Source organism: Indicator indicator, chromosome 5, assembly GCF_027791375.1.
Source record: "Indicator indicator isolate 239-I01 chromosome 5, UM_Iind_1.1, whole genome shotgun sequence".
Lineage (NCBI taxonomy): Eukaryota > Metazoa > Chordata > Aves > Piciformes > Indicatoridae > Indicator > Indicator indicator.
The window spans coordinates 33571858-33587669 of record NC_072014.1 but is presented as its reverse complement, the minus strand read 5'-3'; the positions used below and the strand labels follow the sequence as shown (position 1 = coordinate 33587669).

At 38.9% G+C, this 15812-nt stretch overlaps 1 protein-coding gene across 1 annotated transcript; it reads left to right on the top strand.

Annotated features, from left to right (window-relative positions):
* The first annotated feature begins 1188 nt into the window (after positions 1-1188).
* Positions 1189-12237, top strand: DDX18 (DEAD-box helicase 18). The gene is made up of 14 exons (XM_054380976.1): positions 1189-1309; positions 1442-1651; positions 2627-2764; positions 3158-3293; positions 3745-3845; positions 3956-4155; positions 4243-4357; positions 5559-5698; positions 6546-6707; positions 7698-7850; positions 8549-8662; positions 9345-9401; positions 10738-10915; positions 11871-12237. Exons 1-14 carry the CDS (start codon positions 1189-1191, stop codon positions 12011-12013), a joined length of 1968 nt encoding a protein of 655 aa, XP_054236951.1. The 3' UTR covers positions 12014-12237.
* Positions 12238-15812: the final 3575 nt, after the last annotated feature.

Genomic DNA, 15812 nt, shown 5'->3' with positions numbered 1-15812 from the left:
TAATGCATTATAACGAGCTAGTAGAGGCTGAACTTTACACGATTTGTAGTAATTCAGATTTCTAAGAGCATTGGAGTTACTGGTTTAAGACAGCAAGCAATCAGCTGTAAATCCCTGTACTGTTCGTGCCATCTGCTGGTCGAGCAGGATCTGAAAGGCACTGCATTTCAGCCTGCAAGAAGAAGAGGATGCAGAGCCAAAAAGCAAGAGGACACTAGAAAGAAAGGTCGTGCTGCATATGTATCACAGGAGTTTAGATGCAGTTGGGAGCTCCAGCTGGCCAGCTGAAAAGCAGTGCGTAACAGAGCTTCAAGAAACTGTGTCCTGGAAATGATGGGCTCCCAGATTAGGCCCACTCACTAACACTGTCAGGCTGGATAAAATCTGAAGGATGTCCATGTTCTTTGCATCCATCAGGAGGAACGGAGAGCAGGCCAAACGACTACTGAAGGCTCAGATCTGTTCTTTATGCCGGGGGTTTGTGCTGGGGATTCTGCAAGCCTGAAAAGTTTCACCAGCTTTACTGCTGGAATTCGGCATGGAAGTTTGCACCGCCACATGCTGCTTCCCCTGGGGATGCCAGTGGAGCTCACGGCCCACAGGCATCACCCGTTTCAGCTATGGGTTGCACTTTGGCAGCACTGCAGGGTACAGAGGCACCTGCAGCACTGTAGAGCAGAGGTGTCTGCAGCCCTGCCAGCCTGCACACGAGAAGGCACGCAGGACGTCCCGAAACCCCCCTCTCCTGTAGTGCTACATTTGCAAGGGCCCACGTGCATGCCCAGGAGCGTTTCTTTCTCCCACTGGACGTAAACACCTGCAACCAGGAGTGGAGGCACCACTGCCGGGCTGTCGAGGCAAGGCGGCTGCGGCAGAGCGAAGCGAGGCGTTTTCTGCCCGCGCTCACTGAGCTACAGGAACGGGACAGGGGAACAACAGCCCACGTCACGACACGCACCACTATCGTCCAACCGTGCCCGCGGCCACCCTTCTGAGGGCTGGGCACCTTGACGCTGTCTGTTGGGAGGCTCAGGCTCCCCCTGCCTGAGCGGCGCTGTCTCCTCCGGGCCGCTAGAGGACGCCCGTCAGGCCTGGCGCCCGGCGGGGCCGGGCGGGGTTCCGGTGGGGTCCGGATGCGCCGTGCCGCCGTCCACACGTGTGGCGGGTGAGCAGGGGTAGGTGGTGGAGATGTCGGTGTCGGTGGCTGCCGCGGGCAACCTGCCCATGCGGCTGCTCCGGAAAAAAATTCACAAGCGCAACCTGAAGCTGAGGCAGCGCAATCTGAAGCTGCGGGCGGCCGAAGGGGCAGGTATGATGGGGACGGGCGGATGGCCCTGCGGAACCTCTCCCCCACTGAGCCTTGCGGAGCTGTCGCTGACTTTGTGGGCTTCCCCTCTCTCTTTCTTTCTCTGTTTCCGACACGTGTCTCCGCGCTGTGCAGTGCCTCCGCCAGGCCAGGGACCATCGCAGGGCCCTCCGGAGGAAGAGGAGGAGGAGGCGGCGGCGGCGGCTACAGAGATAGAAGAGGTGGCGGCCGGAGCGGCCTCGGAGGAGGCAGAGACGGCGACGGCAGAGACTGCCGGCCGGAGCGGCGGGGAGAAGAAGAAAAAGAAGAAGAAAAAGAGGAAAGCGGCAGCCAATGCGGAAGATGGTACATGATATTAATAAATACAGTTTGTTTTCCAGGGCTGACTTAGTCTCGGAGAGACGCCACCACCACCACCTCACCCCAGACATACTTTCGTTTTCCGCCGTGTCGGAGAGATCCGAGAGAAGTGCCATGTGTTGGTCTGGAGTATGTTTGAAAGCCCGGGAGGTCTGCAGTATTATCTGTTCTCTTATTCCAGCTGTAACATTTGAACTCTAAACCGGAGGCAACTATATTGATTGTTACATAGGATGCTGCTTTGTAACATTAAGTTTGGATGTTTTGCTTACTTGTTATACAAATACACACAAGGTCTTTCTAAGCAGAGCTTTGGCAGACAGATGGTTTCTGTACTCGAATGTGCAGACAGTTCATCTTTTTAGCAATGCATCCAGCCATGGGCAGCATCTGTGTATTATGAAACTACACTGGAAAACTATATAAAAAAGAATTGCATTCTACTAGGTTTTTAGATATTTTTATACATTTAAATATACATTTTTATCTATGTTGATATTTTTATGTATTTGAAACTTCTGTCTCTTATGTGTTTGCTATGGTAATGCAAATAAACAGGTGTTTTCGTGCAGTTCTTCTCTGAGGATTCAGGTACTTGAAACAAACATTACATTACACGTGACATAAGTACAGGTGACCATGTTGGAAACTTAATGTCTGCATTACAGATAAGAAAGAGTTTTGTAACTGATGCCTCATTTCCAGAGAAAATTCATATGATATACGTGAAGCTTCACCACTTCATTGTGTGATATGAACAGTGTGCAAGTAACTTCTGAATTCTTTGCCTCAGAAGGTTGCACAGAAACCTTCCCCACCTTTTGCCCCACCCTGTACAAAAAGCATGACATTTGTAAGTGGTGTACAGACTAAAGAAATTAATTCTTTGGAAGAACTTTTAATGATGAATGTGTCCTCTGCATCTCTAACTGACTTGTCTTCTGTAAAATCACACTTCAGATAAAGAAACTAAAAAAGCCAAAACTGAAGAAGCTGAATCTGTGGAGGTAGCAGATGACCATAAGCAGGATTCCGGAGAAAAAGAAGAGGAGGAAGGGGAGGAGGACGAAGTGCCCAGTTTACCACTAGGTTTAACAGGTATCTTGTGTCCTCTTTTTCCTACGTGTGCAAAAAGCCATGGTCTAACAGTTTCTTTCAGAGCAAGATTCAATTCCCAGAAGAACTTTCTAAGTCAGAGGTTTATATATTGGTGTACAGCTGTTAGTCAGTTACTGTTGATTGAAATTTGGGTTATATACATAGTCCTATTAGTCTTTGTAACTGTAGAGGGGGGAAAAAAGTTACAGATAAGGTGAATAGTAAATTTATCAGGTCCTTAGGAACACATTAAGACATAGTATTTTGTCAGATTTTATGGTAGAAAGGAAAATGAAAAATCCTTTTCTTTTTTTTTTTTTTTTAAACTGGGTAATCTCAGAGGACAGATGGAATTGAAGAAATTGAATTTTTTTTTTCCTCCCCTCATTTCAGGTGCTTTTGAAGACAATTCTTTTACTTCCCTGGCTGGCATTGTCAGTGAGAATACACTGAAAGGCGTAGAGGACATGGGTTTTACACACATGACTGAGATTCAGCACAAAAGTATTAAGCCACTTCTGGAAGGCAGGTAAGAAATAGATCCTTTCAATCACTAAATCAGCCCCAAATGTTGTGTACATTTTGCTAGCAAATGAAGTACTTGGGATGTGACTTGTTGCAGCTAAATGGTTCGGTTTGTGTTTAAATATGTTCTCATGTGTTAATACAAGTTAACAAAGTGTATATGTGTTGCTTGTAAACAGTTACTTAGATTAAGCCTATGGATGCTGCTTTGCGTTTGGCTCTGAAAGCAGGGAAGTCTTTTCACTAGTCATCTTGTCAGTGCATCTCAAAATACTGGCTCACACTGTCACTAGAGACAGTCACCAATAGCTGTGGACCACATCTGCCACTGAACTTTTAATACCAACTCTGCTGATTCCTTTAAGCCATGTTATGTTTTTACGCTTATTCAGAACAGGATCGTTCTTTGCACAGTCAACTAAACACTTCTCTCTTTCTAACTTTGCTCTGTACAGGGATATTTTAGCAGCTGCAAAAACTGGCAGTGGCAAAACACTTGCATTTCTTATTCCTGCAGTAGAGCTCATCTACAAGTTAAAATTCATGCCTAGAAATGGTAAGACGTTTGTTTACAGCTGAGTTTTACTGTGACACAGCCATTTAGGGATGTGGCTAGGAGGAGGATTGGACAAGTCATAACTTTCTCTTTTCTGATGTATTTTCTAGGAACAGGTGTTATTATTCTCTCTCCCACTCGAGAGCTTGCGATGCAAACCTATGGAGTTCTTAAAGAGCTTATGAATCATCATGTTCACACCTATGGGCTGATAATGGGGGGCAGTAACAGATCAGCAGAAGCACAGAAACTTGGAAATGGAATTAACATCATTGTAGCAACACCAGGAAGACTGCTGGATCATATGCAGGTAAGTAAAATACTGATGTCTAATCTGCACTTTTAAACATAGTAGAAGTCCCGTCCTTGTCTGACTCTGGATTTGTTCATCTTCCAGAACACTCCAGGTTTCATGTATAAGAACTTGCAGTGTTTGGTAATTGATGAGGCAGATCGTATCTTGGAGGTTGGATTTGAAGAAGAAATGAAACAGATCATAAAACTTCTACCAAGTAAGAAAAAAAAAAAGTCTTTCCTGGAAATCATTAATGACTAACTTTATGTCTCGATTATTACAAGAGAAGTCATGAATTTTTGTAGTTCTGTAAAGGCACTTCAGAGTGATTGTCTCCTCTGTCCTTTTTTTCTGATTGCTATTATGATTTACTGTGTATTACTGATTGCTATTACTTTATTTAGTACAATTTATGTGACAGTTTACATATGTGCTTTAGGGATGTAATTTTGTTCATGTAAGATCCTTTTAATTTAACATCTGTGTTCTATTTTCCATCTTCCTCTGGTCATTTATTTCCTACAATTCATTATTTCCTAATAAGGCTTAAATATAATGAAAAAAGATTTTCTGACTTGCAGTTCATTTTTTTTTGTGCCTCCAAGAACATTTTAAGGATTTTTAGGTGTTTACCTTAAAAGTTTCTTTTCTTAATTTTTTCATTCAGTTATTTCTTGTCATTGACAAATACAGTCTCAGTCAACAAGGCTCTCCCTTCTGATTTTCAAAATGCAGAAAGAAAATCACCCATGGAAATAGTATAGACAAAAAAATGGAGGCTCTGTATCTTAAATATTAAAATTCAGATCTGCATGTTTAAAATTAAGAAGGTTAATGAACAAGGCTGAGAGGCAAGCAGATTTCCTACACTTGTTCTGAGAAAGTTGCAGTCACTGAGGCTCAGTACAGCTGCATTGATTACCCTATGGCTAAAAAGCAGGCACAAATGTCTGTGTTCTAAACTGGTTTTATAAGAGAAACTGCAATGATGCATTTTTTTTTCTTGTACGTTCTCCAGCATGATTTTTTTGTTGTTGTTGTTGGCTTACTTTACAAAAACATTCTAATACTCCTGGGAATGAAATCAGTTTATAATTAGAATTGCTAGATTTGCCTCTATTTAAGTTGTTTTGTGTTTAAATTGGAATGCAAAGGACTATTAGCTTTTTCCCAGAGAGAAAGAATACTGTGTTTTGATAGCTGTTAGGATTTTGGGGGTGTGGGCAGCCAAAGTAAATGTCCTATACAAGCCATTGTCTGGCTATATACCTCTCTCTTTCAGTAGCAGTGTGTTTGAACTGGGAGTTAATTGGAAAAAAAGCAGACTTGCTCAGGGCAGTTTGCAGCTAGTTATTTATGGACTTGCTATTTGCATGCTCTGAAAAATAAGACTCTTTCCAAATAAATGTGTTTTTCAGAGCGCAGACAGACAATGCTTTTTTCTGCTACACAAACCAGAAAGGTTGAAGATCTGGCAAAGATCTCTCTGAAGAAAGAGCCCCTATACGTTGGGGTTGATGATAACAAGGAGACAGCAACAGTAGATGGTCTTGAACAGGTAAAACACAAATGTTACTAAAAGGAGTATGATCTGTGAACATAGCCATATCCTGTGTGTTTTTACGGGGGTTGTACCACTGTCTGAAAGGGTGTTTGCCATCCTAACAGCCAAAAGCTATCAGCTGTCTAAAGGGCTTTATTCAGTCTGCTAACTACAGTAAGTTGTTTGCAGAACAGATGATATAATACCTCATAAAATACCAATATAGTTACGTAGACTTATCTTGTTCTTATCTGTATTAGAGACCTAAGCTCCAATTGTCTTAACTGTATCTTCCACATTACTGACTAGAGATACATGGGTTTATTTCATTGTTACTGCTTCATATAGTAGCAAAGTAGAGGTGCACTGAGGTTTAGGTGTTTGTGCATTTGACATGATGAGTGTTGTTACAAAATTACTATTGGCTATGCATTAGCTGAGGAGGGTAGACCAGCCACAGGAAAGCTATAGAATAAAATTCTTGAAATCATAACAAATGGCTAAGAACTCAATGCTGCTGTTTCATGCCTAATGTCAGTAATTCAAAGTTCTTTAATCTTAATTGAATACACTAATTAATAATCTCTAAACTTGGAACAGTTTGGAGAACTAATTAAAAAATAGTTCTTGATGTTTCAAGTTAGTACATTAAGTTTTTTTGCCAAGTTCATATCATCCTTAGGAGTTTCACATATGCAGGTAAGGAGCAGACAATACGATGGGCTTTAGCCCAGCATAGCTGGAAAAAGTAACTATTTGGCATATTTGTTTCACAGCATAACACTTCTTTTATTTAATTGTATTGCTGAAACATAAGTTTGTTCTGTAATATTTTGTATAACAATATTTAAACATTTTCCAGGGGTATGTAGTGTGTCCATCTGAAAAAAGATTCCTTTTGCTCTTCACATTCCTCAAGAAGAACCGGAAGAAGAAACTAATGGTATTTTTTTCTTCATGCATGTCAGTCAAGTACCACTATGAATTACTCAACTACATTGATCTGCCTGTTTTGGCTATTCATGTAAGTATTTTATTAATTACTTTTGTTTTTCATTATTCTGATATACCTGTAAGTTGTTACTAACCTTACGTTAGCCTTGTTCATTGCTGTCCAGTTTCTAACAGATATTCTGCTCAGAAAACTGTTGATGGTCTTGATTAAGTCTGTAGAGAAAGCAGATAGAGCAAAGGTTGTGTAATAAAAGCACTTCAATATTGTTAATCTTGTTATTTCTCAAACTAAGGCTGTGTATAAAAAGCTTTCTGTTTTCTTCCAAGGGGTTGCCTTTCACAAGCACTGACACTAAGTTTCTGGAGCAAAACTGTTGTCAGAGGCATCCAAACAGTGATCCCTGAAGTGCTGCTGGGTGCTTTTTCTGAAGGCCAGAGTGGTGGTTGATTTTACTATGCCAATTTTTACCATTTGGAGGAGTGTTTTAAAAATCTTTTCAAACCACAAAATGTATAATTTAGGAGAAAGAATTCACTGAAAGCTTAGGAGAAAAGCTTTCAGACAGTTCTATGAAACAGATATAAGTAACCACGAATGTTTGTTTGGTTTTGGGTTTGGTTTTGTTTTTTTTTACTTTGGAGTTTTGCTATACTTTGATAGAACAGTTAAAGCTATGGGTTTGTTTAACCTGTAATCTATCTAAGATGTTGCTAGTCTTGCAGATGTCCTTTTTCTTCGCTTCAGGCTCTCCTGAAAAGAATGCTTATGCAACTGAGTTTTCAGTGCTTTGGAAGATGCATTGTAGCCCCTGAGAGATACCACTTGATGTAGCCCTGTGCTGTTGACTGTGGTAGTATTGTTGCATCACTGCGCTTCTCTGTTTGGTCTCTACAACTCCATGATGTGGAAAGATTCTCAAAATTATTTTATATTTTTGGCAGTGATTATGTGAAATGGGAAATTAGATTAAAGATTACAAGTTGGCAGATGTTTTTTATTTATTGTGGGGTTTTTTTTCAGTCAATGTTTCATCCTTAACATCTGTTTCTTTCCTTTTAGGGCAAGCAGAAACAAACCAAACGTACTACAACGTTTTTCCAGTTCTGTAATGCAGAATCTGGAATACTGTTGTGCACTGATGTAGCTGCCAGAGGATTGGATATTCCTGAGGTTGACTGGATTGTCCAGTATGACCCTCCAGATGATCCAAAAGTAAGTTAAGGAAATAGAGAAACTTCATAGCAACAAATCAAATCCTAGCTACAAATGGAGTTGCAGAGAAAAGCTGAATCTGCTGCTTGACACAGAGGTCAGGATTCAGCCATGTTCATCTCTAGCCACTGATTTCTTCCAGTTTCTTTCACCAACTTCTTAGGAAATGCTGCACCTAGCTGAGACCTTTTTAAGATTTCCTTTACAAAACATTATTGGTTCTGTTAAATTACTTTAAAATCTAAGCATCTAGACAACAAAAGCACTTTCCAGGAGGAGTATGAGTTTATATGTCTACATCCCTGAATCTCCTAACAGCTTTTCCACTGAATTTTTTTTTTTTGTTTAAAAAATAAGGAATCTTACTTGAATAACTTTCAGTGTAAACAAAGCTCAAAAAACTCAGAGGTTTGGGCAGATACACAGAGCAAATACACCAAAAGCAAAGCTTAATTTTCAGTCACAGCAGACAGTTTTGTTTTGTTGTTCATTAAAAGGTAAAATACTTCAGTCAGGGTTTGTGTCTCAGCTTAATTATGCTTTGCATCTTCAGTGTTTGGTTTCCCTCATCCATGTGTCAGTCTTGAAAAATAGTGGGTGATGCATTACTAATGTTAAATTAGGGGGGGAGTTTGCAAAGCTATTGAATTATTAGATGTTTCAAGGACTGATTGAACCTGTTTCTTACTCTTTCCAAGGAGTATATTCATCGTGTTGGTAGAACTGCCAGAGGCATAAATGGTAGAGGACATGCTCTGCTCATTTTACGGCCAGAAGAACTGGGCTTTCTTCGTTACCTAAAACAAGCCAGGGTAAACTTAACTCTAGATATTTTCATTATTATTGGTTTTTTACTGTGCAAAAGATTTTGAAAGGCAAAAACTAATTAATAATTTGATTTTTTTTTTTTTTTTTTAAGCAAAACATGCTTAGAAGTTATTTAATCTGACTTTAAAGTCAGGAGCATAAAGGTAAATTCTGAGTGTATTTGTAGTTGTTTTGCAACTCTGTAAGTTGTCTTATTGAAATATATATATATATATATAGAGAGAGAGAGATATTTAATCTGACTTCCTGGTGGAAGGATACTGAGAGTTTGACCATCCAGAAGAAATGTGGAAAACCTAAATCCTGTTTGTGCAGTTATTTTTTTTCCGTTCAAAAACTCAATTGCATTTTGTTCAATTCCAAAAGAAGCGTAGTCTTCTAAACGTTTCTTGGCTGCTCTCCTTATGGACTTGTTGCCACTTGTAACTAACATGGTGTAACTTACAAAGCAAAAGGAGTAAAAGTGTTTTGATGAGCATCTATTACTCTAGCTTAAAGGAAATTATAATACTGGCATATTGATGTAATGGCAATTTACAGTTACAGCTGTGGTATTACAATAAAGTCTGTTATCTAGCAGGACTTTTCCCATTTGTCTTAGGTCTTAAATAGATTCACTGTTTACATAGTATAAATTATCTTGATGTTTTCTTTTATTTTTCTAAGGTACCACTAAGTGAATTTGAATTTTCTTGGTCAAAAATTTCAGACATCCAGTCTCAGGTATGAAATGACTTAATATTACAGCTATTCTGAATATCTGTATAGTAATTTACATGGAGAATGATAATCTACAAAACTTGAAGTTTAAAAATACGTGTGCTTGTTTGGAACAGCCCTCATAAAGGGGTATTGTGCAATAAATCTGCCTGCCATATTGTACCTTGATGACAGTAAACTCATAAAATGCTTAGAAATTAAAGATTAATTTTAATGTCTAGTACCAAATTTCATCATTATATACCATACACATTTCCTTCTAAGAATTGAGGGGTTTTCACATTACATCACAAAACCTCAGTGATATAAACCTACTTTCATTTTCTGAGTAGAATCTTCTTGTCTGGCATAGCAAACAGGGTTTCAGTAGCTTTTATTGAAGAGTTACCTATGTTCAGATTAGTTGTGAGTAACATACATCTTATAAGATGATTTACTCATGCTTCAGTGTGCAAAAAGAGATCCAGCACCTAGAAACGTTGATAAGTAGTCCAGGTATATTTTTCACTAGCTGGTGTCAATAAAGCCCAGCTAAACCTGTTTTGTGCTCCAAAATAAATATGGAGTACAAAGTTTAGTAGAAGAGTTGTAAATATGTGAATTTCTGTTGTTTAGTTCTGTCATTCCTTTGATAAGATGTTTGTAAAGCTTCTTTCCAGTAGCAAAGTACAAGAATCAGTGAATACAATCCTTACAGAAAGAGGTTCCTCATTAAGAACAACTAGGAAGTAACAATGTGTAATGTAGACTTATTTTTAGTATGCTGAATTAATACACGTTAAACATCAAGTGAGATATTTGTATCTGAAGAGTATTAGGAGTTTAGCCTGCAGCAAATCAAATGCCTTGGTCTACAGTAGTATGTCTGCATTTGTGTCTTAGAATTCAGCTTGTTTTACCAATCCATTTGCTTCAGAATAGGTAAGACTATATACAGAATTACATAGAATGGTACAGTTTAGACATCTGACTTAAAAGTGCTTTGGTGTTGTGCATTAATTCTCAATACACAAAGTTTCATGGTGTGGCTGCAGTAGTGTACTCCTCGATTAACTTGTTTGTGGCAACCAAATTTGATCTTTCTGTGAATTTGTAAATTGCTGAGGCTTTATACTGTAACTGTTTTGTCTCTCTCTTTGTTTCCAAAAGCACTCTGATATACGTATGCCTACTTTGCTGTCACAGGGCAATTTTGCTGAACTCAATAGTGAATGTCACTGCAACTCACAGTAAATAATGTGCTTGAATATAACTTATACACTTGTTACAGCTATAATTGAATATATCTCTTGTTTTTTTAATTTGTTTGTTGTTGGTTTTTTTTTATCCCCCTTACCAGCTGGAAAAACTGATTGAGAAGAACTACTTCCTTCATAAGTCAGCCCAGGAAGCATACAAAGCTTACATCAGAGCTTATGACTCCCATTCTCTGAAGCAGATCTATGATGTCAATAACTTGGATCTTCCCAAAGTCAGCCTTTCATTTGGTTTTAAAATTCCTCCATTTGTTGACCTCAGTATCCTTTTACTGCAGTGTTTCAAAGCTGAATTTCTGCATTATAAATGTTAAGTGCAACTTACTGAAGTTCCTATGTTACTTCAGATTTTTTTTTCTCCTTTTCCCTTTTTTTTTCCTTTCTTTTTTTTTTCTTTTTGGCTAGTAAGCACATAAATGCATCATTCAACAATAGTTTACCAAAGCAAATACTAAAACTGCAACATTTGCCTCCAGACATCTGTGTTTTAGTGCACATTGTATACGCTGTACATGCTTCGGTTGCTGTGGGATGGCAAGATCCTGGGATGTAGGCATGCATGCAAGTTTTAGAGTGCTGTTCTCCATGCAGAGTTATTTCCATTGAAAGGTACATGCTCATAAGTTTAATAATGGAATATTGAAAGAGAGGGGCAAGAGCATGAAATAGATGAGTATCTATATTAATGTCAAACCTCAAGTAGATGGAACTGGAAGCAGTAGTACTTGCTCCAACCTAGCTGGACAGCTGGAGGAATAAAAGCATTAATTAGTTCCACAGGCTGAAAGTTCTAGTTTTGTCTGCAGTTATAGAATTGGAGAATGGCTTAGGCTGGAAGGGATCTTAGAGATCATTCTACTCCAACCTCCCTGTCCCAGGCAGGGACACCTCTCTACTAGACTCACCTGATCAAGGCCTTGCCCAGTCTGGCCTTGAACACTCCCAGTGAGGAGGCATCTAAAACCTCCGTGGGCAACCTATTCCAGAGTCTCACCACACTTGTATTGAAGTACTGTTTCCTAATATCCTGCCTAAACCTACCCTCACTCAGCTTCAAACCATTCCCCCTTGTCCTATTGCTAGACACCCTATGAAAAGTCCCTACTTACTGTATAATGCTCTTTTTTTTTTTTCTCACATTAATAACCCTTGCAGTACCTAAAAAGCAACATTTCACATTACTCCTTTTTAAGTTCTTTAACCAATAAAATTCCAGATGTGCACAGCAACCATGGCAGAAGACTGCAGAAAAGAGGTGGAGGTGGAGGATTTGGTTATCAGAAATCGAAGAGTGTCCACAAAGCTAAAATCTTCAAACACATTAACAAGAAATCAGACGGTCGACAATTCTCGCGTTAATTGGATGTTCTTTGAAATGGCTTGTGGCGTTGGAATAGCCTACCTTCAGCAAAACATCTGGCAGTTACTTCCAAGTTAAACTGCTCCTTTTTTCCACATTTTTAGAGATCCTTATGGTTCTGCTTCTGTGAACGTCCTTTATCTTTCAGTTCAGGAAGACTGGAAGAGAGACAAAAGGTAAAAAGGGAGGATATGGCCAAGTAATTTTGCTGTACTTGTTGTAAGGAAGAAGGTAGTTTAATACAATTACCTTAATTCAATAGTACAGAGTTTTATATTAAAGAAATAAAAAAACCCTGTCCAGATGAATTTGTTTTGCATTTACCCTTTTGTCTATGCACACCTGTGAAAATTGTTGGGAGTAGATGTCACAAGGACAGATTACAGTGTGAGAAAAGGAAAAAAAAAACATTGTTCCCTGAAATGTTGCAAGGAATTTTAGTGTTACAGAACTCTTTGTCTGTAAAATATGCTGAAGAATATGGGAAGATTCCTTTAGAACACAGCATACCTATGAATAATTAAGGCTGCATGAGCTTGTGATTAGTTTCAGTCGTGGTATCTGTAGAAATACAGTGTCCAAGCTTATTTAAAAACAAACAATTCTCCTCATATCTGGGACATGCTTAATACTGTTTCTTTTCATGTGATAAAATCATAACATTCTAGTGAAGTTTTTGCTTTTCCTTCATGTTCTCTTTAAATCTAAATTTATCCATCTGGTAAACAGTGTACACTCTTATGAATATTCAAAGAAAATTAAGAAGAGCAGATTGCATAAATTGAAGCCCTCAGCCTAGATACAAAGTTTCTTTTTAAATGTTCCACAACCTTGGTGCAGTGGCAATTTTTGCAGTTGTGTCCTGGGAATTGCTTTTTAGTCTTAGTTAGAAGATCAGTGGTGGGCAAAGTCAAAGATATTACCACAGGATTGAAGCAGTGGAGAGATTCCATAAGTGAAAAAGTTAAATGGAGCATGGTAGAAGGGTATCCTGAAGGAGAAACATAGAAGACTGAAAAGGAAGAGAATACATATTGCAAACAGAACAGATATGGGGATGAAATACAAGAAGAACACAAAATTGGGCAGGGGTAGCTGTATTACAAACGTGATATTCATATCTGTACCATTGTAGAAGCAGGTAACTTTTTAGGGGGCTACAATGATGATGGGCAATAGTATTTCAAAAATGTGCATCCATCCATGCAGAGAAAGACTGAAATGTGTGATCTTAGTAGAACACCTTTTTTTTTTTTTTTCTTTCTTTCTTCTAACATCTGAAATGTAACTTGGGACCAATTATGAATCCAAAAAGCATATGTAGTTACTCCAGTATAAAGTGGACTGCTGTTCCTTAGGTCTAGTGAAATAGCATGTCAGATTTAAATCTATGATACATGCATTCAAGTATTGCAGAAAACCTAGGCAAACCTTCTTTTCATTCATAGAGAATCCAGATCATTTTAAATGGGAATATAGTATGACCATTCTGTTGCTGCTGTTTCTACCATTTAGAATTGAGACTTGCCTTTTTTTTTTTTTTTTCCCTTTCATTTTGTGGAACTGATGACTTCTAAGCCCTAATGGACTTTTCAAGATTCATCATTGGTCAGACATTAAGAACTTCTGATATGTCAATATATTTAAGTAGATCAATTTTGTAACTAGGATTTGAATGCCCTGTGCTTCCAGGGCATTGCAATGAAGAGGCAATTTTCCTCTGAGGGGTAAGCAACATTAAGTACATAATGCCTGGCTCATTGAGTTCTAATCTTTGAATCTGGGTTTGCTTATGTACTTACAAAAAACAGATGTCAAAATAGTTCTCTTGTCTGTTTATTAATAACACATTTTGAGTTATCTCTCAAATCTGCAGGATCATGCAGTTAAAGGATTCTATACTGGCAAGCTGTGCAGTTATACTGTGGGAATTAACTTGCACAGTAGTGAAATTAACTCTTGAGGAACTCATTAGATGTGCAATACTAATTACTTGAGGAAAAAAACGTAAGCAAAGCTGAAGTAAACTACTGTAAAGATCAATGTTATTATGTGGGAACAAGTCGTCCTGGTGCCTAGAGACATGGTTTAGTGCTGGGTCGAGGGTTGATCTTTGCTGGGTGATCTTTGAGGTCTCTTCCCACCAGATGTTTTCTGTGATTCTGTGTCATGTGGAGTACTGGTTTGAAAGAGGGAAAAAGCTGAGATGATGGGCACAGTCAGTGCCCACCTGTCTGGCCATGTTCTGCACAGTTTAAAAGCACGTCAGAATTCCTGCCAATTCGCTGTGTCAGAAAAAATCTGCTCCACAGGGAACTCCTTTTTTCTGTCACTCCTGAGAACAGAAGGACGACTGCTTTTCTGTTAGTTAGGCAGTTAGACAACCTCCATCTCCACCTAATCTTTTTTTCTTTGGAAGACTGCAGACACTCAATTTCTAAAGTCTGATATGAGGACAGTGGAAAAATGAGTTTGGCAGGAGTCTGTGCAACTTCACCCTTGTATATTTCATTTGCATTTTCTTACCTACCCAGATACAAAGATATCTTTGAAATAATCTCATCTAGGAGATGAAAAGTCTGGATGGTATTGCTCTAGAGCAGTACTAGCTTAGTCTTAAGAAGTAGAATTGCTGCACGATAACTACATTGTCTGCTACTTCACACTGTAATTTCCTGATTAAGCAGAAGACTAAATCTCAAACTGAGTAAATGGGAATCAAAAGAGAAGGACTTCAGCTTCCAGGCTTGTGCAGATGCAGTTACCTTTCTTTATGGAGCTGTAAATGAAAAACAGTTTCTGATGAAATATCTCTGTGTATCAGAGAGAATCTATTCTACCATGGTATTGCAAGAAGTTTAAAAGATTGTCAAACTGATTGGAAATCTAACATTTCCTTTGCAATTTACCCTGTTATCAATCTTGTGAGCAGTTAATAGACCTCAGCCATCAGACTCTCAAGGCTTGTCTCATAACAGTGACTGATAGCTTGGAGACTAATACTGTGTGCCTTGAGAAATTACCTTCTTTCTCTGAGAACCTTGACAAAGAAATTGGACTCTTTAAACCACTTAAGGGGTGATCAAAACTGTCCTGCTTGAACTAGAAGATTTTTTTGACAGTTCTTGGAACAGGCCCATAAAGGAGAATACCATTGCTGAGACGCTGGTCATAATCATGAAAAATCTCATCCTGGTAACATTTTGCTGTGCCATAACCTTGCTGAGTTACAGGCAAGCACAGGACTAGTCAGAAAGTGTTGCCATCAGATTTTTCAGTGTGCGTGTCACAGGTAAAGATTTATTGACAGTATAGAGCAGTACTTGGGAACTGAATAAGATACTATCTACTTAGGTCTGCTGTAAATAAGCTTGGTTTAATTTTGGCAGTAATTAGCCTTTTTGTTTCATATATGAATTGATGACTGGGTTTAAGTAAGCTACCAAAGCATTAGACACTGGATTGATTTGTTTTCAAGCTGGTCATCAAAGGCTCTGGGGAATCAAGCTCTCATGGGAAGGGTGAAAAAGGGCTATGGGATTAAAAAAAAAAAAAGAAAAACACCAAAAAACAAACACCTCCCAAACATTTTAGGTAGAGGTCTCTTAATTTTACACTGTGAAGGCAGGCAGGGTACTGACAGGATGCAGTACAGGTCTATCACTTGTTTTCAGTTGTACCACAGGCCTGTTTAGGAGACAATTCTCCAGTTATTTCAACTCCCCAGAGCTCACAAGAGTTTTTACAGAGATCAGTCATTAGCCTTTAAGTGGTGGGTTGATTGGTTGTTTTTTCAAA